General features: G+C 38.7%; 1 protein-coding gene across 2 annotated transcripts in view; it reads left to right on the forward strand.

The window, feature by feature from the left end:
- Positions 1-27740, forward strand: part of DCLRE1C (DNA cross-link repair 1C) — a 55309-nt gene that overhangs the window by 5866 nt on the left and 21703 nt on the right. The window contains exons 3-11 of one of the 2 annotated variants that reach the window (XM_049881943.1): positions 618-702; positions 1785-1869; positions 3110-3169; positions 5262-5317; positions 5852-5953; positions 7933-8005; positions 8191-8331; positions 13518-13619; positions 25559-25695. In XM_049881943.1, coding sequence (XP_049737900.1) covers positions 665-702; positions 1785-1869; positions 3110-3169; positions 5262-5317; positions 5852-5953; positions 7933-8005; positions 8191-8331; positions 13518-13619; positions 25559-25695 — 794 coding nt within the window. In that variant the 5' untranslated portion in view covers positions 618-664. The remainder of the gene's footprint in view (positions 1-617; positions 703-1784; positions 1870-3109; positions 3170-5261; positions 5318-5851; positions 5954-7932; positions 8006-8190; positions 8332-13517; positions 13620-25558; positions 25696-27740) is intronic. The other variant, XM_049881942.1, reaches the window with a different exon arrangement.

Consider the following 27740-nt stretch of genomic DNA (forward strand, 5'->3'; position numbering starts at 1 on the left):
AGTTTATATCAGTGGAATTGTACAGAAAGGCCTCTTTTGTATTTACTTTCTTTCACTTGACATTGCATTTTTGTGATTTATCCATGCTGTTGGGTGCAGCAGTAGTTTGTTCATTGTTCATTTTGTTAATGCGGGTTGTGTATGTGTATGTGGCAATGGTCGTTCCATACTAAAGAATCACCCAATATTGTTGGATCTTTTTTTAAGCTGAACTATTGCACTCTTTTCCTGAAGCCGTTGCCTAAATTTAAATTCTAAATTCTCAAGATATGTATTTGGAAAGGGCCTTAGTGACTTTTAAACTTTTGAACCAGTGGATGACAACTTCTCTAAGTCATATCATTTTCCTATGTTCTTGATAATAATAAAAAACCAAATAATAATAATAATATTTATTGAGTACTTACTATGTTCTGGCCACTGTGCTAAATGCTTTATATATATTTATTAGTTCAACAAGTTTTTGAGTACCTAAGATGAGTCAGGCACCAACTGAATGTTAAGGATACAATAGTGAGCAACACAGGCAAAAATCCCTGTCCTCTTGTAGCTGACATTTTCATTAGAGCCTCTTGATCATCTTTTGAATAGATATTATTATTATTTCTGTTTTACAGATGAGAAAACTGAGGAACGAGAGAGGTTAAATTAGTTGTCCAAGGTCATGCAGCCAGTAAAGGGCAGAACCAGGATTTCAACCAGGTCTGTCTGATTTTTGAGCCTGTGTATCAATTGCTGCATAACAGATGACCCCCAGACGTAGTCTCTTAAAATATTAAGAATGACTTATCTCTCTCAGTTTCTGTGGGTTAGGAATGCAGACAGGACATAGTGGGGATGGTTTGTTTCTGCTTGACTGGGTGTTACCTGGGGGCTGAAATGATCTCAAGGCTCACTCACATGTCTGACACCTGAGCTGGGAAGACTGAAGCAGATGGAGGATGCAACAGCTGGGACTCCTTGGGCATCTCTCTGTCTCTAAAAAGGCTCTTCAGCATGGTGGTTTAAGGATAGCTGGACTTCTTACATGGAGGCTCAGGGCTTTAAAAGTATATGTCCCAAGAGACAGCCAGAAGGAAGCCATATTGCCTGAAGGTCTAATCTCTGAAGTCATCCAATGTCACTTCCGCCATATTTTGTTCCTTAAGACATTTACAGTAGTCTGCTGAGGCTCAAGGGAAAAGAACACAGTCCCCTCCTCTCAACGGAAGAATTTTGATGTCCTCTTAAGAAGAGTGTATGGCACAGGGTATATATTAGTGTACCCATGTTCGGAAAATACACATCTGCCACCGACTGTATTCCTGTCCTCTGAACTAGGCCATTGATTTTTTTTTAAAGTTTATGATGAAATTAATATATGTTAATTTAAAAAATAGGCAGAATACATGTCAGTGAAGTATAAAGCAGAAACCTCCTGTTCCTCACACCTCCTTTCCATTTTCCAGAGAGGTCACTTGACATTTGGCTGCTATCTTTTCAGATAAACTTATCATGTACAAACACATCTTTATCATCAGAATGGTGAGGAACAACTTTTTGAGGCGGTCAGAGGACATAGTATTTTCTCTGACTTGCTTTTTCCCCGCCTCTGTTTAAGCCCTTGATGGGACTGAAAGAGGCAGCGGGGTGTAGGTATGCGGGAAACTACTCTGACGCTTCTTGTGGCAGCACAGTCCCTGAATTGGTAGAGATAACTGACATACGATGAAATGTGCTTCCTGGTCACCAAGTGAGATGCTTTGTCTTGGATTGTACTGAAACAGCTTTTTTTTTTCTTTCAGCTTGAAGGTGTTCTTATACTGTTCTCCTGTTACTAAGGAGTTATTGTTAACTAGCCCGAAATACAGATTTTGGGAGAAAAGAATTGTAAGTTGTATTTATTTATTTAGTTTTCTTTTTTTGATTAACACCAATTCTGTTTTTTAACTGGGAAGTGTTTTTTAGAGACGCATTGAAAGTAGTCAAAACCCAATTCCTCACACACGGTATTTTTTCACATTAATAAGAATATTGATATTTAGTCTTTCATAATTCAGCAGTTTGGAAAAGATCGATTTTTATTATTGTTGATTTGTCTGTTTTGTCCCTCAACAGTTTGATCCAAGTCCTGAGTCTTATTTTTCTAGTCTCACTGACTCTCTAGCTAAGATATATTTTAATATTTTATAATATAAAATGTTTGTTAATATAACTGATACCCATAGAAAAAACTCATTGTTGTCAAGTCAGTTCTGACTCACAGCAATCCTAGAGGACAGAGTAGAACTGCCCCATAGGGTTTCCAAGGAGCAGCTGGTAGATTCATACTGCTGACCTTTTGGTTGCCTGCGATAGCTCTTAACTACTGCACCACCAGGGCTCCAGATAATGACTGTACATGGGAAAAAAGGCCAGTTCGTAATTGAACACATGCGAAAGTCCTGATTAAGGTAGCAGCTAACTGAATCTCACCCTATCTAAAAAATAAGGTGTGCCAGTTCCAGAAAATGCAAGGATATTTTAAGACCTGAACTTCAAATACTGTGTTTTATGTCAGTAGACAAAGAAGATGAAAAATTATATTCAGTCATTCATTCATCAAGCACTTAACCGAGTGCCTGTTACGTGCTTGTCATTGTTCTAGTGAAATATGCAAGCTCATTATGGAGCACTCTGTAGCAGCTGGAATCAGTGAACCAGCTGTTTCTATATATTATGGGTTGACCCAGACTGTGTTCCGTAGCCTAAAACCTAAACACGTTTCACTACGTGTTTTACAGAGACTCAAATTTAAGGGGAGAAGGGAATGAGAGTGATAGGGATAGGAAGATGAGGGAAGAAAATTGAATTTATGGAAATAGAATTGGTGGGTCAAAGGCTATGTAAATTTATAAGGCTTTCAATACATATTGCCACATCAGCTTCTAGAAAGGTCTTATATTAGCTTTATAATTTTTCTAAGCTGTAAAAATGTATATTATAGTGAAATCAGGAATTGTTATGCTGAGAGAGTCTGTAACTTTTCTCCTAGTCCCTTTCTGTGTTTGCGATGTAAAGGCTAATTAGCCATGAAAAATTGAACATATGCGATATGGTATATATGTGATCTCTTATTTTATTTTAATAGATAGCTATTGAAGTTGAAACTCCTACCCAAATATCTTTAATTGATGAAGCATCAGGAGAGGTAACTAAATTTTTTTAAATATTATGTGATTTCTTAAAAATTATTTAATATTAAAATGATTATCTCCCTCCTTGATTTTGAATGCTCATTTAACCATAAGTAAAAATTATAGCAATTAAGTTTTTAGAACAAAAAATGTTTGTGATGTATTTATTTCCTGTATCCAAAGGATCGGACATGGCTTCCATTAACAGTGTTGCTTCTTAGTATTGCATGCTAATGACTAGAACTCCATGTCATTGCCATTTTTATTAAGTTTATCGGAGTGTTTAGGATATACAAAGGTGGTTAATATTTTTGTAGCACCTTAAGTATATTGTGATTTTTGTCTTCATCATTTTCTTATCAAAAAAAAAGTGTCTGCCAGAGTAGATATTTATTTTTCACCTTTAGACTTAGAAGCAGGTACTTTTGTGAATGTATTCTTTTAAAAGCGAGACTGTGGAATTACCTCTTCTACCTCAAACTATACCTAGGGCTCGTGGATATTTTCTTGTTTTTATGGCAAAACTAGTTACAGTAGTGCCTGTTCCATAGCCTGATGATGGCACGCTGCGTTGACGTGTTTAACCCTGAACGGAATCCCTTACGGTGTGAATGTGATCAGAGCAGGGTCCCGAGTTTTCAGATATTTCTTCTTTGGAGAAGACAAACATTTGAAGTATTCCTCTCATCACATTATTGTCCTAAGGAGGACAATACGAACAAGAAAAAAAAAAACCTCAGGATGGCCTAAACCTTTTTAAATGCCATCCTGGACCCAGGCTAGCTAGCCACGTTTTAGGGGAATAGCCTCATTGGAGGCTGTCTTGTCATATACCCCATATTGGCAAAAGGCTTTCTCAGAACAGGGTGGCAGGCAGGCTCTTGCTGCTCAGAGTCATGCTGTCCCACTGTGATTCTTTGTGTCTTGTCCTGTGTCCTGTGGCTTTTATGCATTGTTTATCCAGCTCCAGCCAATGGCAGGTCACTTTTTAAAGGGGCCTTTAGGATGAATGATATCAGAATTAAGTAAGGAGTAACCATTATCTAGTAGGGAGCTGCTCTGTGGAGAGCTCCGTCCCCACGTGCTGAGGGCTGGGGTGTAAGTGCACCCCTCAGGCTCTGCCCTGACAGTGCAGTACAACGTGCGGTAAGATGAACTGGGATAGTGAGGATTTTAGGAAGAGGCTACATCTGGCCTTTTTTTTTTAAGTTTTAGAGAGCTAATTTACATCCCATACAATCCACCCATTTAAACTGTACAATTCACTGGCTTTTAGTGTATTCACGGAGTTGTGTGTCCATGACTTAATTGGTCTTTGAACGTTTTCATGATCCCAAAAAGAAAACCTACACCCTTAGCTGTCACCCCCACGCCAATTCCCCTACTTCCCCCAGCCCTAGGCAACCACTCATCTACTTTCTTTCTCTGTGGATTTGCCTGTTCTAGGCATTTCATAGAATTGGAATCATATACCATATGGTCCTTGGTGACTGGCTTCTTTTACGGAGCATAATGTTTTCATCTGTGTTGTAGCATCTATCAGTACTTTATTCCCTTTTAGGACCAAATAATATTCCATTGTACAGACATACCACCTTTTATTTATCCATTCATTAACTTATGGACATTTGGGCAGCATTTACTTTTTGGTTATTATGAATAACACTACCATGAACATTTGTGTACAAGTTTTTATGTGGACATGGTAACTAGTTCTGTGTTTAGCTGCTTGTTTCCAGAATTTGGAGAATGAGGAAATGGGGGAGAAAAGGCATACATCACATTCTTGAGAGGTACTTCAAGGTGTTCTATTAAGCAGGGCTTTATTTATTTAGGTCCTAATGACAACTTCCAGAGTCCCCAGGCAGTATAGACAGTTAATGTGCTTGGCTATTATCCAAAAGGTTAGAAATTCAAGTCTACCCAGAGGTGCCTGGGGAGAAAGGCCTGGTGATCTACTTCCAAAAAATCAGCCACTGAAAACCCTGTGGAGCACAGTTCTACCCTGACACACACGGGGCCGCCATGAGGCAGAATCAACTTGATGGCAACTGATTTTAGTGATAACTTTTCTTCTATTTTTTCTTTCCTTTATTTTCTTTTCAGAAGGAAGAGATTGTTGTGACTCTATTACCAGCTGGCCATTGCCCAGGATCAGTTATGTAAGGGGCTCATCTATTTTACCATTCTATTGTCTGTGGATATATTCGTAGAAATTAATATTTCAAGTTGAGAAAATAATAAGCATGTATAGGGAAATACGGTTTGTTTGTTTGTTTTTTCTGGCAGTTTCCTTAATGTTTGTTTCCAAATTGAACTTGGAAGACTGAGGTGAAGATCAGATTTGAAACATGGCTTCCTTGTGATGGAAGCCATTTCTCCAGTAACTTTGCATTTTCCCGTTCCATGGAATTTTCTTTTCATGAACAGGAATGATCTCAATATATAGTTGAGAGTGCTAACATATTTCAGGGGATCTCTATTACAAACTTGATATTATATCCGTTTTGTTATTCCTTCCTACCTCAGGGAACAAGAAGTAGCGGTTGAGTGCCTGGTGTGAGTTTAGAGTTATTGAAATCTCGTTAACACTGTGATCTGGTAGATATATTTGGCAGAAATGCATTTCCTGTGGATTTAGTGTGTATTTGATTTACTAGTGACTCAAACATCACTGAACTGTGTTTCCTTTTCAGGTTTTTATTTCAGGGCAATAATGGAACTGTCTTGTACACAGGAGATTTCAGACTGGCTAAAGGAGAAGCTGCTAGAATGGAGCTTCTACACTCTGGGGGCAGGTATTGGGCCTTACGTAATTCTTGAATGTAAGACTGCATAGTTTTCAAAGTTTTACTTTTCTTTTCTCCCCAGACACAAACCTTTTTTTCTATTTGAAATCAAACTTGATTATAGGTAGTCCCCAACTTACAACGTATTTGAGTTAAAATGAACCACACTTATGACTATCAGCTATCTGGTACACTGCATTTTCCTGGAAGTTACAGGAAAATGCTTGTAGGGGATATGGAAAAAATTGCTGTGTTAATACGCTCCAAATATTTGACCAAGATAATGTGATGGAAGAGATCAGTGGGAAGATTGTCCATATGGCAAGAACGCTGAGTTTAGAATTTGATATGGCCGATGTGAACAGCTCATAGATGACAAAGAAGGGGAATTGACAGATCAGGACTGTTTGTGTCTCCCAAAAATGTGTGTTGCCTTGGCTAGGGCATGATTCCCAGTATTGTGTGTTGGTTCACCATTTTGTGATCTGTTGTGATTTTCCTGTGTGTTGTAAATCTTACTTCTATGATGTTAATGGGATTAGCGGCAGTTATGTTAATGAGGCAGGGTTCAATCTACAAGATTAGGTTGTGTCTTAAGTCTGTTTCTTTTGAGATATAAAAGGAGAGACTAGCAGAGAGACATGAGGACCTCATACCACCAAGAAACAAGAGCCAGGAGAATAGCGCCTCCTTGGGACCCAGAGTCTCTGCATTGAGAAGCTCCTCAACCAGGGGAAGATTGATGACAAAGACTTTCCCCAGAGCGGAAAGAGAGAGAAAGCCTTCCCCTGGAACTGGCACCTTGAATTCGCTCCTAGCCTCCTAGAGTGTGAAAGGATAAATTCCTCTTTGTTAAAGCCTTCTACTTGTGGTATTTCCCTTATAAGCAGCACAAGATGACTAAGACAAGGATTTAATGAATTTTGAAGAAGAAAGAAATAATGAGGAAGAGGAAGGAGAGAAGTTGTCAGAAATTTTATGTGAAAGGATTAGCTGGAGTTTTTTCTCAACTAAATCAGGGGCTTCAGTGGCTTGAAAACAGGGACCCAAACACTGGTCACTTTGCTAAAGTTGATTGGCAGATTCGGGAAGCAGTGAGATGTCACTGCAAAATATGTGAAGAAAAAAAGAAAAGGGCTATACTGACAGCTCTCAGTAATTTTCTGACAAGAAGTGCTATCACCATTCCCAGGGATAATCCATATGATCCAGAACCTTCCACAAGTGGAGGTCATACTTAACTGATAAAACGCCAATATTGTCCAACTCTTTGTAGTAAATTTTTATGATTTTTGTATTTTTCATGTATATATTAAAATATATCTGTAAGTTTATATGTAATGTTTCCAACCACCAAAGACAAAGGTCAGATTTATAAAGATACTGATAATAAAAGGCAATAATAATGAAAACTTAAAAAAAAAAAAGTGAAGTATTTGATTTATGTCAGAACTGGCTTACAACAGAGTTGTTAGAATGAAACCTCATCGTAAGTCCAGAACTACCTGTAAAATTGTAATAGTAGAGCAAATTTTTCTCCTAGAGACGGGGTAATGAAAATGTTCTGTGTGTAAAATTTATATGTATATATTTAAATTATAAAAATATAGACAACAGAACATTTGCCAATTCAGCATTTTTAACGTGTACAATTCAGTGACAGCAATTACATCAAGTATGTTGTATAACCGTCACCACTATCTTGCCAAATTTTTCATCACCCTAAACAGAAACTCAGTGTTTCCTAAATGGTGATTCCCAATTTCTCCCTCCCTCCTGCCCCTGTAACCACTACTAAACTCTGATAGCTGTACATTTAAATTTATGTTTTATCATATGTAAACCATTTCAGCAAAGTTGATTTAACAAAAAACAAAACCCAAATGGAACACCCTGTAAAATAACTGGGAGTTTAAATTTTACACCCATTTTATGCTACTTTAGATGATTAAAACCAATTCAGTTTTTTTCTTTTTCTTTGTTTTCAGGGTAAAAGATATTCAAAGTGTATATTTAGATACTACTTTCTGTGATCCAAGGTTTTATCAAATTCCAAGTCGGGTAAGTCTCCCTGAAGAAATGAGGTAATAACCTGGGCATGACCCTATTCCTAACAGGACCTATTGTAGGCTAACAAATCAAATCATAAATGTCCCCGTTTGTACTGTTGTCTGTGAATACTGGGAATGGAAAGGGTAGGTGATGCTCTTAAAAGTGTTAAATGCCTTTTAAAAACTCCTATCCAGGAGGAGTGTTTAAGTGGAATCTTAGAGCTGGTTGGAGGCTGGATCAATCGGAGTCCCTACCATGTTGTGTGGCTGAACTGCAAAGCAGCTTATGGATATGAATATTTATTCACCAACCTTAGTGAACAATTTGGAGTCCAGGTATGGTGACTCTTCTTTCTTTTCTGTTGCTCCCCTCTGCCCTCCCACTTCTGCCTCTCTGCTGCCCACCCCCATGAATAACTGGAAACGGGAACAGAGGGAAGCAACCTACCCAAAAGTGTCAGCAGCAGGGGTCGGCAGCCCCTCTGAAGTAACACATCATCTTGTTTATTCACTTCCTCATGGGGGGAAGTTGACTGAAACCCCAATGGCTTAGATAAGCCCTTCAGTGAAATGTCCTTTAGAGGAAATATTTTCAAACTGGGTCATGAAATACGTTTACTGATCGTGAACAGCATTGGAAAAAAAAAAAAAAATTGAACTAGAAAACATCTGAGAGTATTGCTTGCTATAAGGGTTAACCAGTAAGCAGGGTATGCACAGGCTTACTTGTGTTTATTTACTAATCTGTAGTGAACGATTTTATATGGGTTTCACCACATCTTTGATGGTGAAAAACAGGTGAAATTGTGCACTACATGTTAGTAAGTAAGCACAAGTAAGCCCGTGCATATCTTGCTTATTGGGTAATCTGCCCTGAGGGTAACCGTCATTTTCTGAAAACCTTTTGGAATGAGACACATATATATACACACACATGTATGTGTGTATTGAGTTGCATTGGAAAACATCTCTTACTATGGGTCACGATCAAAAACTTGTGGAAAAACATTGTGCTGGAGAACTGGTTCCTGAGCTAGTCGATGGATCAGTATCAGACTCTGAGGGAGTTTTTGCCTGTTCCTTCCAGATCGTTCTGGGCTTCTGGACCTTGAGCAGCAGAGCCCAGAGTGAGTGTAGTGACTGCAAGCAGAGGCCTTTGTCCCTACCATGCTCCTGTTTAGAGTGTAGCTTCCATTTTTGTCCCCTAAGAGAAGCAAAGTTTTTGATAACAATTGAACCAAATGAACTACTGGAACTAGTTTGACATTCAAGTTCTGCTTCATATTGTATCTTTTAATATAGCTCTCCCAGACGACAAACTTGTGTGCCAAGAATTTAACAATTATGTACAATATAATTTGGTAAAATAAAAAATCTGTTTTTCTGTGTTCAAAATTTCAAAAATTCCTTCCTTCATGCCTACCTACTTACTTACCTACCCATTTTCCTTCATAAGTCCTTAACTCCTCCTTTTCTTAATTTCTTCCTTAAGCCCTTCCTTGCAAATATATTGGTATAGAGTTCCAACTGTCCGTTTCGGAAGGAATTTGCTTTTATTCTGGGATCACCAGTCCTTGTTTTTGGTGTTAAATGGCCTTTTAAATGAAAATCACGGTGGTAGTAAAAAGCCTGTGTGGGCACACACACAGATGCACTTGTATGCACTATCTGTTGGATTTTTTTTTTTTTCCTTCCTCATACCCTCTTTTGGCAAACTATAAAACTGATAACCATTTATCAGTCCCAAATTTGTGTTGTAAATATGACTGTTGTGTGAAATTTAAAACATTGGAAACTTTTGCTCTAGAGGCCTTCAGGAAGAAGCCAGGGGCTGAGGATGCGGTTGGGGGCTAGGGGAAAGCAGGCCTTCACTGATGTCCTCAGAGCTGTCTCTGCAGTTGCCACTGGAGTGAGCCCTACCTTAAGGCTGTTAAACCCTTTGCAGGGGATAAAAATCATTTTAGGTAAGGAATTTAAAAAGTGAGAACACTGAGGGTTTTTTTTTTTTTTTAATCATCTTATTTTGGTGTCCAGAGTATATAGGAGCCCTGGTGGCACAGCAGATAAAGCACTTGGCTGCTCATCAGAAGGTCAGCGATTCTAACCCACTAGCTACTCCGTGGGAGAAAGATGTGGCCGTCTGCTTCTGTAAAGATTTACAGCCTTGGAAACTCTATGGGGCAGTTCTCCTCTGCCCTGTAGGGGCACTATGAGGTGGAATGGACTCGATGGCAATGGGGTTGGGTTAGTTTTGGTTTTGGTGGTGCAGTGGTTAAAGTGTTTGGCTGACAACTGAAAGGTTGGTAGTTCAAACCTACCAGCAGCTCCATGGGAGAAAGATGTGGCAGTCTGCTTCTGTAAAGATTTATAGCCTTCGAAATCCTATGGGGCAGTTCTACTGTGTCCTATAGGGTCACTATGAGTTAGAATAGACTTGAAGGCAGTGGGTTTTTTTGTTTTTGTTTTTTATTGAGATTATACACAGTGGATCATTCACCAATTCATCAATTTCTGCAGGTACAGTTCAGTAACTTTGATTACATGCTTTGAGGTGTACAACCATTCTTACCTCCTTTTCCGAGTTGTTCTTCCTCAATTAACATAAACTCACTGCCCCCAACTTCCCTATCTAATTTTTCAAGTGCTGTTGCCAATTTGATCCCACGTAGATAGTTCTTAAAAGAGCACCATGCCCAAGATAGGCATTCTTTACTAGTTAAGCTAAACTCTTTGGTTTTAACAAGACTTCAAGGGATACTTTTATTTACAGTTTAAAGATTATCTCAGGGCAGTAGTTTCAGGGATTCCTTCAACCTCCATAGCTCCCAAAAGCCTGGAGTCCATGAGAATTTGAAATTCTGTTCTGCATTTTTCCCCTTTTGATCAGAATTCTTTTATAGAATCTTTGATCAAAATGTTCAGTAATGGCAGCTGGGCACCATCCTGTTCTTCTGGTCTCATGGCAGAGGAGGCAGTTGTTCAACGGAGGCAGTTAGCCACACATTCCATTTCTTCCTCCTATTTCTGACTGTCCTTCTATTGCTCCAGGTGAATGGAGACCAATTGTTGTACCTCAGATGGCCTCCTGCAATCTTTTAAGCCCCCAGGCACTATGCAGTGAACTATGAGATAGAACAGAAGCATTAAACATGACATTAGGCCAATTAACTGGAATGTTCCCTGAAATCATGACCCTAAACCTCCAAACCAAGACACCAAATCCCATGAGGTGTTTACTTGTACCTAAGCAGCCTCAGCAACCGCTGTTTTTGTTGTTGTAAATGTATCTATCACACAACTTTTGCCAATTCAGCTTTTGCAGGTGTGTAGCTTATTGATAGCAGTTACAGTAATCGGCTGTGCAGCCCTACCCTTTACTTAATCAATACAATTTTTCCGTCACTGTAAACCAAAACTCAGTGCTTCATAAGTAGTAACTCCTCCTTTCTTCCTCCCTCCTTCCCCTGGTAACCACTAATAGACTTTGGTCTCTATGCATTTGCTTATTCTTGTCCAGTGAGGTCATAAAATATTTGTCCTTTTGTGATTGTCTTATTTGACTCAGTGTAATATCTTCACGCTCCGTCCATATTATAGCGTATATCAGAACTTCACTTCTCTGTCTGGCTGACTAGTATTCCAGTGTATGTATGTACCACATTTTGTTTATCCATTCATCCGTTGATGGGCACTTAGATTGCTTCCATCTTTTGGCTGTTGTGAACACCCGTGTCTGGTCGCATCAGTGCTTTCAGGTCCCTTGGGTATTTTCTAGCAGTGGAATTGCAGGGTCATATGGTAGTTCTATTTTAGTTTTTTGGGGAACATTGAGGTTTTTGAATTAGGGACCTTGTAGTTGATCTACTGCAGCTTTTTCAGATGCCTTTATTTTTGTGAGAATGAAAGTTTCTTTACTTCCCTTCTATAAAAATCCAAAACCAAACCCATTGCCTTCGAGTCGATTCTGATTCATAGCATCCCTATAGAACAGAGTAGAACTGCCCCATAGGGTTTCCTACGCTGTCATCTTTGCAGAAGCAGACTGCCACATCTTTCTCCCATGGAGCAGCTGGTGAGTTCGAACCACTGACCTACAGTGAGCAGCCGAGCACTTTATCTGCTGCACCACGAGGGCTCCTCATCTCTTCTATATGTCTTAGAATTTACCCCTTTTTCTGTTTCTTAGAGAGTCCGAAAAAGCAAATTATTTGTTTTCATTGCTCATTAGTCAACAAGTAGTGAGCAGACTAGGCCCCAAGAGGAGTAAGCAACGATGCTGGTATTCTTGTTAAACCTGTCTTGGTATTAATTACCATAGCGGTTTGACCTTGTCATTTCTTTTGCTATTCAGATTTTGAAATGAGAATGCATCTTTTTTGCTGTTTCATAATTCTAACTCAGTCTAGGTATTTGTCATTTGCTTTTTCTTTTTTTAAACTGTTCAGAGATAAGCTTTAAGTACAACTTACACATTAATTTAACACTTAAAATGTGTTAACCTCAAAATCCTGAACTTGTCTAAGGCTTCAATCCATGTTTCTCTGTATCTGCCCATCCCTTGAATCCAGTAAAGTGGTATGTGGTAAGGGAGGACCTGGGTCTCCTGCTTCCTAGTTCAGCTTTCTTCCCCCTGTACCAACTGCCCTTACGTGGCATGTTGTGTACATGTCTTTAAGAATAGGTGATTTTTGTTAATTTTTCTGCTTTGTTTATATATATATATATATACATATATATATATATATATACAAGGAGACCCTGGCGGCGTAGTGGTTAAGTGCGATGGCTGCTAACCAAGAGGTCGGCAGTTCGAATCCGCCCGGCACTCCTTGGAAACTCTATCAGGCAGTTCTACTCTGTCCTATAGAGTCACTATGAGTCGGAATCGACTTGACAGCAGTGGGTTTTTTGGGAGATATATATATATATATATATATATATATATATATGCAATATTTAGAATAAAGCTTGACTTATGGTATGTGCACCCATTGAAAAAAAACCCTTGTTGTTGACTCAAGTATGATGCATAGTTTTGCTACAGAACAGAGTAGAACTACCCCATAGGATTTCCTACACTGTAATTTTTACAGAAGCAGACTGCTACATCTTTCTCCCATGGAGCAACTCGTAGGTTCAAACCACCAACCTCTCAGCAGCGAAGCGCTTAGCCACTGTGCCACTAGGGCTCCTGGTAGGTGTACTGGAAATATTAATTGAATGGTTCTTGAAGCAGTGAAGGACAGTAATAGCATGATCAAATAGAATCCGTGAACCAAGTCTCTTAATTTTTTATTACCACTAATAAAACCTGACTGGTTGGAATATGGTCTTTGGCCCTTTACTATGTTGACATCCTGACAAAATACGAATGTGTGTTGAAATAGCCAAAGCTAGGTTTCACATACAAATAGTGAGTTAGTTCATTAACTGGATGGTTTGTCCCTGAATAATTACCTTTGGACAATTAACTTATAGGACATTAATTTCAGATAATTTGCCTATCGATTTTATTTCTTTAGGTTCATGTAGATAAACTGGACATGTTTAGAAACATGCCTGACATTCTCCATCATCTCACGACAGATCGAGGTACTCAGATCCATGCCTGTCGCCATCCAAAGGTAAGTATGTAAATTAGTTTTCTCATATTATTTGTGTGATCAGAAAAAAAACAGAATTTTAAATCTAGAAAGAACCTCGGAAATCACATTTTCTAGGCTGTTCAGTTTACCAGTGCGGAACTCAGGCTGAGATCCAAAGTTTTTTGCCTAGGATCTTGCAGTGATATGTTACAGTGTTCTTTTGCCATAAACTTTGTAAACAGGCCTAGATCCTTACAGCTTTTTAATGAAATATATTCATAGTCATTTGACAATACATATTTATTCGTAATGAAGTAAGAAATACAGTGTTATAATTATATTTGCAAGCAACTGGTATTTATTTTTCATACTCATGGCACGTGTGCATGTTTATAAACTTTATCTTTCCTCTACTCATTTGGGATAAGTACCTAGATATAACTTTGCTTCATACCTTGAAATCGGTCCATATACTTATGGCCCAAGGGGTCCTGGTGGCACAGTAGTTAAAGCACTTGACCGCTAACTGCAAGGATGGTTCAAACAAACCCACTAGTGGAGAAAAGGCCTGGCGATCTGCTCTGATGAAGACCATACCCTAGGAGAGAAACCTGTGGGGCAGGTCTGCCCTGTCACATGGGGTTGCTGTGAGTCAAAATGGACTCTACTGCACATAAGATGTTGAAGGCTGATTTTCAAATGAATGTTTCTTATGTCTTTGCAACTCACTTGCAATTTGTTTTCTAATGCCACCATAGAACTTTGTTTTGCTATTAAATGCCAGATATAAGGCTTCCAGTTTGAATGTGCCTTGTAAATTTTTTTCGTGTTAAAAATGAGTGATCTTCAAATGCTGTGGTATGAGTGTTCATAATTCTATTTTAAAATATCTTAGGATTCCAATGCTGAGTAAGTTTTTAGAAAACACTGCATTTATACATTTAGATCACTGTTGTATTAGTTATAGTGGTTCAGTGAGCCAAAAGCTTAAAGTAAAATTGCTCAGGTGCACTAAAGTAAAGGATAATTTTAAACAAACAAATCTTACCCATGGTATTGAATGTTCTACTTCAGAACTCTGTAAGAAAGGTACAGGGTAAAAGATCGCTTTGATGGTTGATAAGATGCATATTAGGACTCCCACTCATGAATGATTTCATCATTGTGTGTTTGTGTGTGTGCATGTATATACCCAGTGGCTGTTGGACTTGTTGTATTTGGCCCTGTGCCTATAAGTATTTTATTTTTTGGCATTCTCAGCCCATGCTGCTTTATTGCTAAAAAAAAAAAAAAAAGAAAAGAAAAATTATACACAGGTACAGAGTTTCTAACTCGTATTAACTGTTCCCTTTTACATCAAAGAATAAAATGTCTTCTCTAAAATTCCTAAAGATGCATAGATTAAAAAGCAAGCTGCTTTTTGTAATAGTTCAATGAAATACTTTTCATATTATACATGTATCAGCGGTACAGTGGAGAAGAAGCAGAACAGCAAGTAAACACAGTGATCAATTCCTGCACTTGAAACACAGTAAATAAAAGTAAACTATATGTGACTGTCACTCTAATATGAGTCTTTTTAATTATAGGAGCTGGATGGTGTTAAGGTACCACCCAGGCTATTGCTGTTGCTTCTTTAAGGACTGATTATAACATACTGCTGGAATCCCTTTCTTAACCCTGGAAGAAAAATATTTCAGTTGATGGCGTGGCATACCATCATCACCCAGGGAAGAAAAATCTTTTGAAAATTATCAGTAGCCTTACTTATCTAACGTGACTTTAAAGAAGGTTTAGGAGTATGATTCCTGGCGAAATCTTCTGTGCTGTTTGGCTTTCCAGTGTTAAGGATTTCTTTTCATCTGCCTGAGTGGAATAGTAGGAACAGAGAGTTTAGAGAAACTCTATCCTTAGTCTTAATTGGTTTCATTGGCTAGTAGACATTTTATCAATCCATGGCAAGGAGAGTTACATACGGATTATGACATCTCACCTTCTGTACGTAAGTGGAGACCAAACTTTGCCTTGATAAGTCCAATTCAATTCTCAACCACTGGAAAGTTACCATCCCCCTTAAACATTCCCAAAGATATATGGAGCAAAGCCTCATAGCTAGGAAAATAAAGTAACAATTTTGGGGAAGAAAGCTTTTTCAGGTATAGAACACGAGACCTGAAAGGGGCCTAATGATAACCACTGAGGCTAATCTGGAATTTGCTTCTCTTTAGGGATCTTGCAGATATAATGGATTTCACTTCTACATTATTAGTCATGATCGCTTGTCCTTATCAGGGTTATTTCACAGTCAAGAATTTTTCTTCTCAAGAAAATTTTTGAACTACCACAATGAATCAGAGACTTTTTTTCTCCACCACATAAGAAAATAAATGGCAAGGTTTTTTTTTGTTTGTTTTTTAAAAATAAATAAAACTCCCTGTTTACCTGGAAGCAGAAGTTTTAGGCAAAAACAAATTGTGCAGTCTCACCAAATCATCAAGAATCAATCTCTGCCTATAATAACAAAATTTAAGGCCCAATCTCTAGCTATAAAAAATAATAAATTTTTAGCAAAAGAAACTAAACCATAGATGTACCAATACTTTCCAGACTGTTTCCATAAAATGGAAGTCTCCTCTGCTGCCAAGGGTCCTTTATTGCATCTAGGATAGTTGCCTAGTTACCCAGAAATCCTGAAACATCTCAAGCATGTGCTTACTGACACTAATCACTTTGTAGACATTAGTTCTAAGAGGCCCAAATTTAGGCCATTTTTTTTTTTTTAAACTTGACCAGGAAAACTCCACACCTAGTTATTTTATGTACTACATACTGGTATTCCTTCCTTTTCTGCCTTTTCAGAGACTGTGCATCTTTTTGATTATTATAGCTATAGCAACTTATTTATTTATTCAACATGCTTAGTTTGTGCCTTTTGTTTTTAAACATGCTTGGGGACCCTTGGAACCTGGCAAGAGGTTGGAGGGAGGGCAGAGTTGTGCTCCATCCCTGGCAGTATGGATGTCTTGTGGTTGACCCTGTTTATCTTCTGCCTCCCATTTTCAGTGGAAGTAAGATAATCTTTAATTAGAAAACTGATAACACCAACAATAAATTGAAGCTATTGGTTTAAATTTCTATTGCTTCACTAATAAATGCATTTATAAAATTACTCATAACCACCTAACACTGGACATTTTCAGCCATGCATTAGTAGAATATTAGTACTGTAAAGTCAGAATTATGGGCCTGCCACTATTGCATGCACTTTCAAGCAGACCCAGTTTTAATAAATATGCAGAGTAAACCCCTTGATTCAGAGTAATTACGAGAAATAACCAGGATGAATGCAGTTTGGACAGAAAACGGGTTAATAAAGTGATCACTAAGAAATGCAGGCAGGCTGTCCACATCTATCATAATGCCTCTTCGGAATAAAAGTCACATGTGAAAAGGCTAAATTTGGCACCACTGTTCAGGTATAAAAGCCTTAGATGCAAATCCTCGTCCTTTTGGGTAGATAATGATGCAAAGGCTCTGAGAAAAGAAGAGAACTGTAAGACAATAGTCTGGGGACCAGTAAGCTGGCCATTTATTGACAGCTATATCAGTGGGTTTTTATATCATAGAAGAACATAGGTGGTAGAGGGATGGTGAAAACTCTCTTATGCAGGAAGTTTTCTTTTCTGAGTCACATTAATGAGTAGTTCCCTGGCGAAAAGGAGTTTATTAACAGCAGAGCTAAACCCAAACATCAGTGCCCTGAAATTTAGCATAGCCTCTAGCTTTTGGACACCATTGGCCAAGGGATCCTTCCACATGTGGTATAACTAACAGCCAAGAGATGTTCTGAATAAACTAGAAGCTGTTTGCTCACACCAGCAGCACCCTTAGAATGTAAACTCCTCAAGGCTGAGGGCCTCTTCATATTTTACATATCACAGGTATACAAAGAGTAAACATGAGACTACAATAACTTTGAAAAGTAATTAACCACATACTTTGAAATTACAGAAGCTTTCAGTACGTTTTAGCCTTTAAAACTATTAACATAGCCGGCTTTTCATCCTGCTTATGGTTTGGGAGGAAACCCTGGTGGCGTAGTGGTTAAGTGCTATGGCTGCTAACCGAGAGGTCAGCAGTTTGAATCCGCCAGGTGCTCCTTGAAACTCTATGGGGCAGTTCTGCTCTGTCCTGTAAGGTCGCTATGAGTCAGAACCAACTCGACAGCAACGGGTTTGGTTTTTTTGTTTGGTTGGTTAGGGAGGTTTGGATTTAAAATTGTAAAACAAAAAGACTGAAGGGAATAGCTGACGACTGTTGGGATTTTTTGGAGTTATTTTGTTAAACCTTGACTAACATAGGTGTGCTGAGGCCTGTGACTGCTTATTCTTGTAAAAAGGAGAAACTCAGCAAACTAGTTTCTTCCTTCATCTGAGGAGTCACAGCACACACACAGTGGAATTAGGGTGACTTAATCCTTTTACCTCCCGTCCATCTTGGCCATTTAGCACCTTGGAGATGGTTAAATCTCTGAAAAGAGTGGGTCTACATCCCCTTGTTTTCCCGGGGAGCAGGAGGACTCCAAGATAGGTATTGTAGATCTAAGAAAATAGTGCCTCTTGAATATTCTTTCATGGCAACACTAAAGAATAGGAAGGCTATATTAAATTGCTTCTAGCTCCTCTTTAAACATGCTGTGCCATCACTTGGCATTAGACACGTTGGAATAACCAAGGCAATATTCAGACATCTTCATGATTCTGGGGACACCACTACACATTACAGCGGTGTCAACAATTCAGTTATTGAGAACAATTAAAGATTACTTTTAGTAGTTATCTTAATAGTTTTAAAGGCTAAAATGTACTGAAAGTTTCTGTATATGCTCTTTACCTAGAACATATCTTTTCCCTTTTGGACATAGAGCCCCACATACTCAAGTGATAACACTTAACCTACTGTACAGCCTTGCTAATGCTATTTACTATACATGCAAAACTGTTATTGCTACAAAAAGGCTACCTCTCAAAATTATTCATTTTTTGGCTTTTTTTTTTTTTTGGAACAGGAAATATCCTTTCCTGTATACTGTACTATTTTGCATTATGTTTTCAGAGGTATTTAAACACTTTTTAAACTGCCTTTTAGAAATGGATTCTCTCAGGCACTAAACTGTTTGAGCCCAGAGGTCAGCTACTTTAAGTACACTATGAAAATCTAACCCTGATCCCTGGAGATGTGCTGATGAAGGGTGTACTAGTTCAAGCTTGCTTGATACACATTTAAATTGTTTTGTATTTTCTATCGTACTAACTGTAGTATCTGCGTCAGTAAATCCTAGAATTTCCTGATACTGAGATTTGAAAATCACCTCAGAAAAATGCAGTGTCCGAGTTCTCAAGGCAGATTTTAGAGATAATTCCTTTTCCACAGAAAGCTATATTATACTTGCAAAATAAAACAACTGCCTTATTTCCACAAGGAAAGTAGAAAAAAGTAAAAGCTGTCTGAGGCTTACTGTAACCCAGGAAAAGAGTTCACTTATTACATGGAAACCTGGGTACGTTCCATCTAACTGCATTTCCAATTCTCAAGGTCTGGAATCCCGCCAGTGTACACTTCAGCAGATTTGGAGATAGGAAAAGCCTGTGACAGATGCGTAAGCTAGGACACTCTGAACTACTAACAAAGTATTTTTCTCTTAACACGTAGCATGCTACAGACGGGAAAGGTAAATAGTCTACAGATTAGAAAAACACGCACTGAAGCAATTAATATTGCATCTCAGTAAGACATGCAAAATGTGAAATAATGTCTTGATGTAAAAGGAGTGGGAAAATAATGAACCTAAAAGACATACAATGTGGAGATAATGCAAGAACAGTCTCACCTCAAACTACGAGCAAAGCAATATGATGAAATTGGTCTACATTTTGATTTGAGGTTTTGTAAGTGTAAGAACAGCTTGGGGGCAGTGTCTGACCTGTTCCAACCCCACAAAGGGGAAGGAGAGCCAAGATCAATAGCCAAAGGGTAGATTCCCATGAGGTGGAAGCCAGACATGCCTCCTCTCTCTGCTATCTCTAAATTAATTCTGACACCAGCCATCCCTCCACAGCATTCTGTACTGAGTTCAGTAATTCATTGCAATGGCCACACGGAACTCACAGACCATACTTAAAATTATGGGGTTTATTAGGGAAATAACGTTTACAATTCAGGCTCAGGAGCACTCAGGATACAGTTCTTCCATCAGGACAGCCTCTTGCCAGCTGTGCTCCCAGGCACCTTTCTCCCTGGCCCTCAGTCTCTGGCCAAAGGCATTCAGCTTTCCTTCTTTGTGAGTGGGGAAGCCCACCTCGCTGTCTCCTGCTGCTGGTTCTCTCTTTGTTTAATGGTAGGCTCCTCCCCTGCTCTGGAATTGGCCCTCTTTTAAGGCAAAACTGACTAATCCCCTTGGTGGGCCACAATTATCTTATTTGCACAGCCCCACCCAATCACCTGGGTGGGAGTCACAAGACCATGGCTAGAAAGGCCACACACAAAAGTAATTAATCGCACCACAGTAAGACAAAAGGCAGTCGGTTTCTACCTACCTCGTGGAAAGTTTAAATATCCTCAAACACAAAATTTCAGATTATGACCCCCACATTTCTACTCATAAATGAGTCTTTTTGGCCTTAATCTCCAAATTCAGATATTTATGAAAAAAGAAAAGGCCTAGATTTTCCACTCTTTTTACACTATTAGTTATTATCAATAATTCATCCTAAAGTTTATAATTACTATTAGGCCTGTGTACTAACCCCTAACATAGCACTGCAATTTGTGACCAAGCACTAATGCTTACAAAACGATACACATGTCAAAATGGAAAACATTGGTGATTTCTGTTGCTCTTAAACAACTTACAACATCTTGTCCACAACTATTATAATATACACACACATTTATATATTTCTATTTCACATATCCTGTTTTTGTTTAACTTTTCAGCTAACAAGATGAGTGAAAGAAAAGGAAGTAGGCACAGCTGTAGATCAAGGCATAATCCTGCCCAAAACTATAGCTTTTGCCATCAGGGAACCCAAAAACTCAAAACCCGTTGCCATCAAGTTGATTCTGACTCATAGCAACCCTATAGGACAGAGTAGAACTGCCCTGTAGGGTTTCCAAAGAGCAGCTGGTGGATTCAAACTGCTGACCTGGTTAGCAGCTGAGCACTTAACTACTGTGCCACCAGGGCTACTTGCCATCAGGAAGGGGCTAAAATAAGCCAGGATAAAAAATGTAGATGTGTAAAGTAAACACTGGGCGAGTACACCTGGAGTTTACTCATTTTGTGAAGTGCCATTTGGTGACAACCATGGAAGATGAAAGAAGAGTTTAAAAGAGAGCATTAATGGTGGTTCTCTTAGTTATGAACTGAAAAAATGTAAAGTACCTAGAGAAGCAGGGTCTAATACCTGCTCAAACAAGTGGGCTGGTTTCGCTGATATAGGTACGCTATCCCCTGCCAAATGATCTTCCCCAAAAAGCTGTCAGGACATGAGGAAGATGAGTAACAAGCAATTAATTGGAAGACACAAATTCTCCACAGTATATTCTCAACATACTAGCGGGACCCATGTATGTAGGTTCCCTTTTGTTCTTAATAATTTCAGATTACCAAAGGAAAACATCAGGAAGTGGCTGGGAGGTCACTTGGAGGAAAATTTAAGTTACCTTTATCCAAAGTTATTTGTATTATGCCACCCAGTAATTGCTCTCAATTAAAGCGAAGTATATTTTATCTACACAATGTAATTACTGGAAGCCCTGGTGGCGTAATGGTTAAGTGCTATGGCTGCTAACCAAAAGGTCAGAAGTTTTGCTTTACCAGGTGCTCCTTGGAAACCCTGTGGGGCAGTTCTACTCTTTCCTATAGGGTCGCTATGCGTCAGAATTGACTTGACATCAGTGGGTTTGGTTTTGGTTTTTTACGCAATTTTACTAAAAAGCTGCCTTTTTTTTTTTTAGTTTTCATTGTGCTTTAAATGAAAGTTTACAAATCGTCAGTCTGGCATACAAAAATTTATATATAGCTTGCTATATACTCCTAATTGTTCTCCCCTTAATGAGACGGCACACCCCTTCCCTCCACTCTCTATTTTTGTGTCTATTCGGCCAGCTTCTGACCCCCTCTACCCTCTTGTCTCCCCTTCAGACAGGAGATGCCAACATAGTCTCACGTGTCTACTTGATCCAAGAAGCTCATTCTTAACCAGTATCATTGTCTGTCCCCTAGTCTAGTCCAATCCCTGCCTGAAGAGTAGGCTTAAAAAGCTTTCTTTTTTAATCATTTAATCATTAGAGCGCTCAATATTTCCCATGTTGGACTATTTCTGTCAATATCAAATTTTGGTAAATCACAGCATGCTTCACAGCGTGTGTGGCTCTGGGCAAACGTTCCCTGTAACATAGATGATCTAAGACTAACTGTTCTTAATTTCATCTAAGAAGTTTTAAATTCTTCCTCTCATCTCAAAGGATTATAAATGAATTTCTCTTCTCCTTATGTAAGAACCTAACATTTCATACAATGTTCCCGTTGGTTTGGAAGTGAGGATAGCTTTATTCTATAGTCTGTTCATGTGGCATAATTTTTAAGTGAAGGAAAAGAAGATTTGTATTTCTTGTTGAAATTCTCTCTCTTCTTTGAAGTCTGTTTTTCAGGTCCTGAGTTTTTTTTTAATCTACACTGACACAACCGCGAATTTGGGAACATTTCTTCTGAGGCCCATTCTCTAATGAGAAGCTTCAGTTTCGACTGGGCAGTTACTTGAATCCAGGCTTTTTCAGCCTAACTTTACACCTGTCACCTAGAAAAATAAATCAAACACCCACGTGCTCATCTTGAATGGAAGGGAAAGTTACTTATCGTTTTTTTAAAAAAAAGGAGCGTTTTTTTTTTTTTTTTTTAAAGAATGTAAAATGTCATGAAGTCAGATGGAGCTGCATAAGGCACCTTTGCTTCTTTTTCTTAGGAGAAAGGAATTATGTGAAAACTTTTCTCATTTCCTCCCACACTTTTATGTCCACAGTTGAAGGCAGATCATACTATAGGGTCCATAACATCTTCTGAACTGAAAAACCACTCATACTAGTCTTCTTCCAGCCATGGCAGCACGGGAAACCAAGTCTCAAGTGCTATTATAAGACTCCACAGAGGTGAAATAATTTCCAACACAGCAGCCTCACTTCCTGGGGAGGTAAAAAGGGTTCCATCACGGGATGCAGGGCTGTTTTCTTGTCATTTACCACTCTTTCACTAAACCCAAGTATGTATCAGATGCCTGGCTTCTTCACAATGTGGTCCTTCCTTAGATAAATGAAAAAACATTTTAGTATACCAGTGTCCAAGGACTTCTGAGGAGAAAAGTGAATGCAGCTGTCTTCTCATGGAGAGAAATCGGTCTTCTCATGGAGAGAAATCGTTCTTCTCACTCAACAAATGTAGATTTACACATGCAAAAATGTGTATTTGTACAGAGACTGTGATGGTTTATTCACATACGAAAATCCCAAGATATCTTTATCCTGCTTTATCACCTCAATTGCAAAATTGGACCATTGTTTGTTTGGGAAATATATGTCATGAGATGAGCCAGGATTTAGATACATAAATATATGTAATTTTTTTTACTGTCTCTTCCATTTCAAATGGGAAAGTATATTTGGAATTTACTTCTGCAGTCTGAACTGTACTTTTCCTGATACTGGCTGAAACCAGAAGACATTAAAAACAAAACAAACAAACAAAAAAGCCTGAAGTCATCCATGCTTTCTATTAGTCTTCTTGTTTAGAACAAAAGGTGAAGAATTCACAAATGCCACCATCAAAGCATGTATTTCAAATTAAACATCAGACTTCAGTTTTCAGAATAATTTCTTTACAATTAAGCAAATAGCAGCAGAAGACCCACGTCAGTTGATTCTTTCTTCAGAGAAGTTGTCAGGATGACTACATCCTAAAGGCTTCTCTGTGTTAAATTTGAAAGGTGGAACAAAAAGGAAAGTGGCCTTTTCCGTTCCAAACCCTGGAGGTGAACTGTAGAGAAGAGACACCCACATTTCAAGAATAGGGAAAGTGGATAAAAGGAGGGCCACCTGCTCCAGGAGATAACACAGAAATGCTTGCCAAGTCCTGAGTTCAGAATTTTGTTTTCTTTCTGAGATGAAAATATAAAAGCACCTAAAGGTCAAAGAAAATGTTATTGTGATAAGGAAACTCCGTGATCCATCAGCTGCATTCAACCCAGCCCCCCACCCCACCCCAAGGCCGGCTCCCCAGGGTATCCCTCTGCCTTCCTCACTCCTCTGCCTCTAAGTGTTTTAACTGGCAAGTTTCTTTTCTCTCTGAATGCTTTCAGGGCCCACCAAAAAAAAAAAAAAAACCCATTGCTGTCCAGTCAATTCTGACTCATAGTGACCCTATAGGACAGAGTAGAACTGCCCCATAGGGTTTCCAAGGAGCACCTGGTAGGTTTGAACTGCCGACCTTTTGGTTAGCAGCCACAGCTCTTAACCATTATGCCACCAGGGTTTCCCTGAGGATTCACAGACTGGTCTAACTTATAACTGCTCCTGCTGTCATCTCATACTCATATCAGGTCGCTATGAGTTGGAATCAACTCAACAGCATGCAACAACACAACAGCAGTCCTTCCCCACATTTGGCTCCTTTCTTGAAATGCTCCTTCTGGGTGGCTTAAGCGGTTTCTTAACGCATATGGCCTTTAAAACTACTGATGAGTGGAGACCACTCAGGGCCTTGTAGCGATCTCATCCAAACTGCATGAGAGAGCACCAGAGGGATCCCGATGAAATTTGGTTTGGGTAGAATGCTGTATTTACAAAGTTTAAATTTAAGAAATTATTTTTCAAAACTGTAATACATCCCCGCCTTGGACTAAGGCTAGACGGCATTTAAACAAAGTTAAATCAGACAATTGACCTCAAAGCAAGGTTTCTCTCAGAAGACCTATGACACATTGCTTTCGTACCTCACAATCACATTTGTTTTTCTTGTTCTTTCTCCAAACCACATAGTGGATGGCTTAATGCTGATTGTGTGCAGTGGAATTCTATTTTTGGAAGTCATTCCACAGGGTAATTTGTTTCCCTGAAACTATTCCTCTGCCTAAAAAAAAAGATTAAAAAGAATATATATATATATATATATATAGGAAAATAGTTCTAGATTTTCAACAAATCTTGTAGGCAGGGTATTTTGAAAAGGAGGCCCATTATTTCTCAATCTTTTAAAAATTTTTTGTTCCTTTTTTTCCTCCAACTTTAGTTTGAAAAATGTGACATCAACAGTAAAATAATAAGACTAGTAGCATCTTCATCTGGCTCTACCAGTTTGTTACCATTTGCCATATTTGCATTTTCTTTTTCCCTCTCTCTGTAATCACCCTCTGCCCCATCCTGAACCATTTGGGAGTAAGCTGCAGACTTCATGACACTTCATCCTAAATCCTGTCACATGGATCTCTTAAAGACATTCTCCTAAGTAGCCATAATACATTTACCACACTCAGGAAATTTAACATTGATACAATACTATTAGATATTATACGATCCAAATTGATATTTCCCTGGTTGTCCCAATAATGTTTTTTATATTTTGTGGGGTTGGGGGAGCAGGGGCCACCAGTATTAAATTAAGGATCATTTGTCCATTCAGTCATGTCTCTTTAATCTCTTTTAATGTAAATCAAATCTCTAAGCCTTTTGTCTTTCTGTCATGACATTGATATTTTTGAAAAGTCCAGGCTAGTTGTTCTGTAGCATGTTTCTCAACTTGGAATTATCTGATGATTTCCTCATATCTACATTTGTATGTGGGACCCTGCCTACAAGATTTGTTGAACAACTAGAACTATTTTCCTATTTATATATTTTTTATTTGTTTATTTTTTAATCTTTTTTAGGCAGAAGAATATTTTCAGGGGAACAAATTACCTTGTGGAATGACTTCCAGAAATAGAATTCCACTGCACACAATCAGCATTAAGCCATCCACTATGTGGTTTGGAGAAAGAACAAGAAAAACAAATGTGATTGTGAGGTAAGAAAGCAATGTGTCTAGGTCTTCTGAGAGAAACCTTGCTTTGAGGTCAATTGTCTGATTTAACTTTGTTTAAATGCCGTCTAGCCTTAGTCCAAGGCGGGGAAGTATTATAGTTTTGAAAAATAATTTCTTAAATTTAAACTGTGTAAATATAGACAATATGTTTTGGTTTTGGTATTAGTTGTTGTTTTAGGTGCTATCGATTTGGTTCCAACTCATAGCGACCCTATGCACAACAGAACGAAACACTGCCCAGTCCTGAGCCATCCTTATAATCGTTGTTATGCTTGAGCTCATTGTTGCAGCCACTGTGTCAATCCACCTCGTTGAGGGTCTTCCTCTTTTCCACTGACCCTGTGCTCTGCCAAGCATGATGCCCTTCTCCAGGGACTGATCCCTCCTGACAACATGTCCAAAGTATGTAAGACGCGGTCTCGCCATCCTTGCCTCTAGGGAGCATCCTGGCTGTACTTCTTCTATTTGTTCATTCTTTTGGCAGTCTATGGTATATTCAGTATTCTTCACCAACACCACAATTCAAAGGTGTCAATTCTTCTTCAGTCTTCCTTATTCATTGGTTTTAATAGAAGTATATAATTTAAAAATATATATTTTATTGTGTTTTTGGTGAAGGTTTACACAGCAGTTTAGATTCCCGTTCAAAAATTTCTACACAAATTGTTCAGTGACATTGGTTACGTTCTTAACTAAAAAAAAAAAAACCAAACCCACTGCCATCAAGTCAATTCTGACTCAGCGACCCTATAGGACAGAGTAGAACTGCCCCATGGAGTTTCCAAGGAGCACCTGGCAGATTTGAACTCCCAGCCCTTTAGTTAGCAGCCATAGCACTTAACCACTGCGCCACCAGGGTTTCCACATTCTTCACAGTACATGAATATTCTTGTTTCCATTCTGGTTGTTCCATTTTCGTTAATCTAGTTTCCCTGTCCCCTTATAGTCTCATCTTTGGGTCTTTTTTTTTTTAATATATATATATTTTATTGCATTTTAGGTGAAAGTTTACATAGCAAATTAGATTCAGCAAGTCATGCACAAATTGTTGTGTGCCATTAGTCACAATCCCCATAAAGCGTTAGCACTCTCCTCACTTCCGCCCCACCTGCCCCCTGTCCATCCAGTGTCCTTGCCCCTCCTTGCCTTCTTATCTTTGCTTTTGTGTAAATGTTGACCATTTGGTTGATTGTTTAACTGTTTAACCGTATAGTTGATTGTCTAAAGGAGCACATTCCTCAGGGTTGTTATTGTTTGTTTTATAGGCCAGTCTGTTATTTGGCTGAAAGGAGACCTCTGGGAGTGGCTTCAGTTCCAGGTTAAAAGGGTATCTTAGGGCAATAGTCCTAGAGGTCTCTAACAGTCCAGTCAATCTGGCCTTTTTTATGAATCTGGGTTTTGTTTTACATTTTTCTCCCATCCTATCTGGGAACTTATAACCCCATTCAGAACTGTTGGTAGTAGTAGCCAGGCACCATCCAATTCTTCTGGTCTCAGGCCAGAAGAGGCTGTGGTTCACATTGGCCATTAGTCCTGTGGACGAATTTCTTCCTTGAGTCTTTGATTTCCTTCACTCTCCTTTGCTCCAGATGATAATAGACCAATAGTGTATCTTAGATGGTTGCTCACAAGCTTTTAACACCCCAGATGCTCCTCACCAAACTAGGATGTAGAACGTCATCTTTAGGAACTAAGTTATGCCATTTGACCTAATTGTCACATGAAACTCTGGTCCTGAGCCTTAAACCCAGTCAGTTAGTCCCACGAGATGTTTGAGTATGTCTAAGAAGTATCCATAACTATGTCCCCGTGTGCTTTATTGTATATATGAGTATATATGCAGCTCATACAAACACATATAGACATATGCCTACAAATATGCCTGTATATGCACAAGCATGTACTCCCATATGACTTCCCTCACTTGTATCGCATACATAGCTACTCATGTAAACACTCATACAGGTTTTGCTGGTTATTACTATTATTGCAAAATTGTATATGTTATAGCATTTACCATAGTTGTC

Source organism: Elephas maximus, chromosome 4, assembly GCF_024166365.1.
Source record: "Elephas maximus indicus isolate mEleMax1 chromosome 4, mEleMax1 primary haplotype, whole genome shotgun sequence".
Classification (NCBI taxonomy): domain Eukaryota; kingdom Metazoa; phylum Chordata; class Mammalia; order Proboscidea; family Elephantidae; genus Elephas; species Elephas maximus.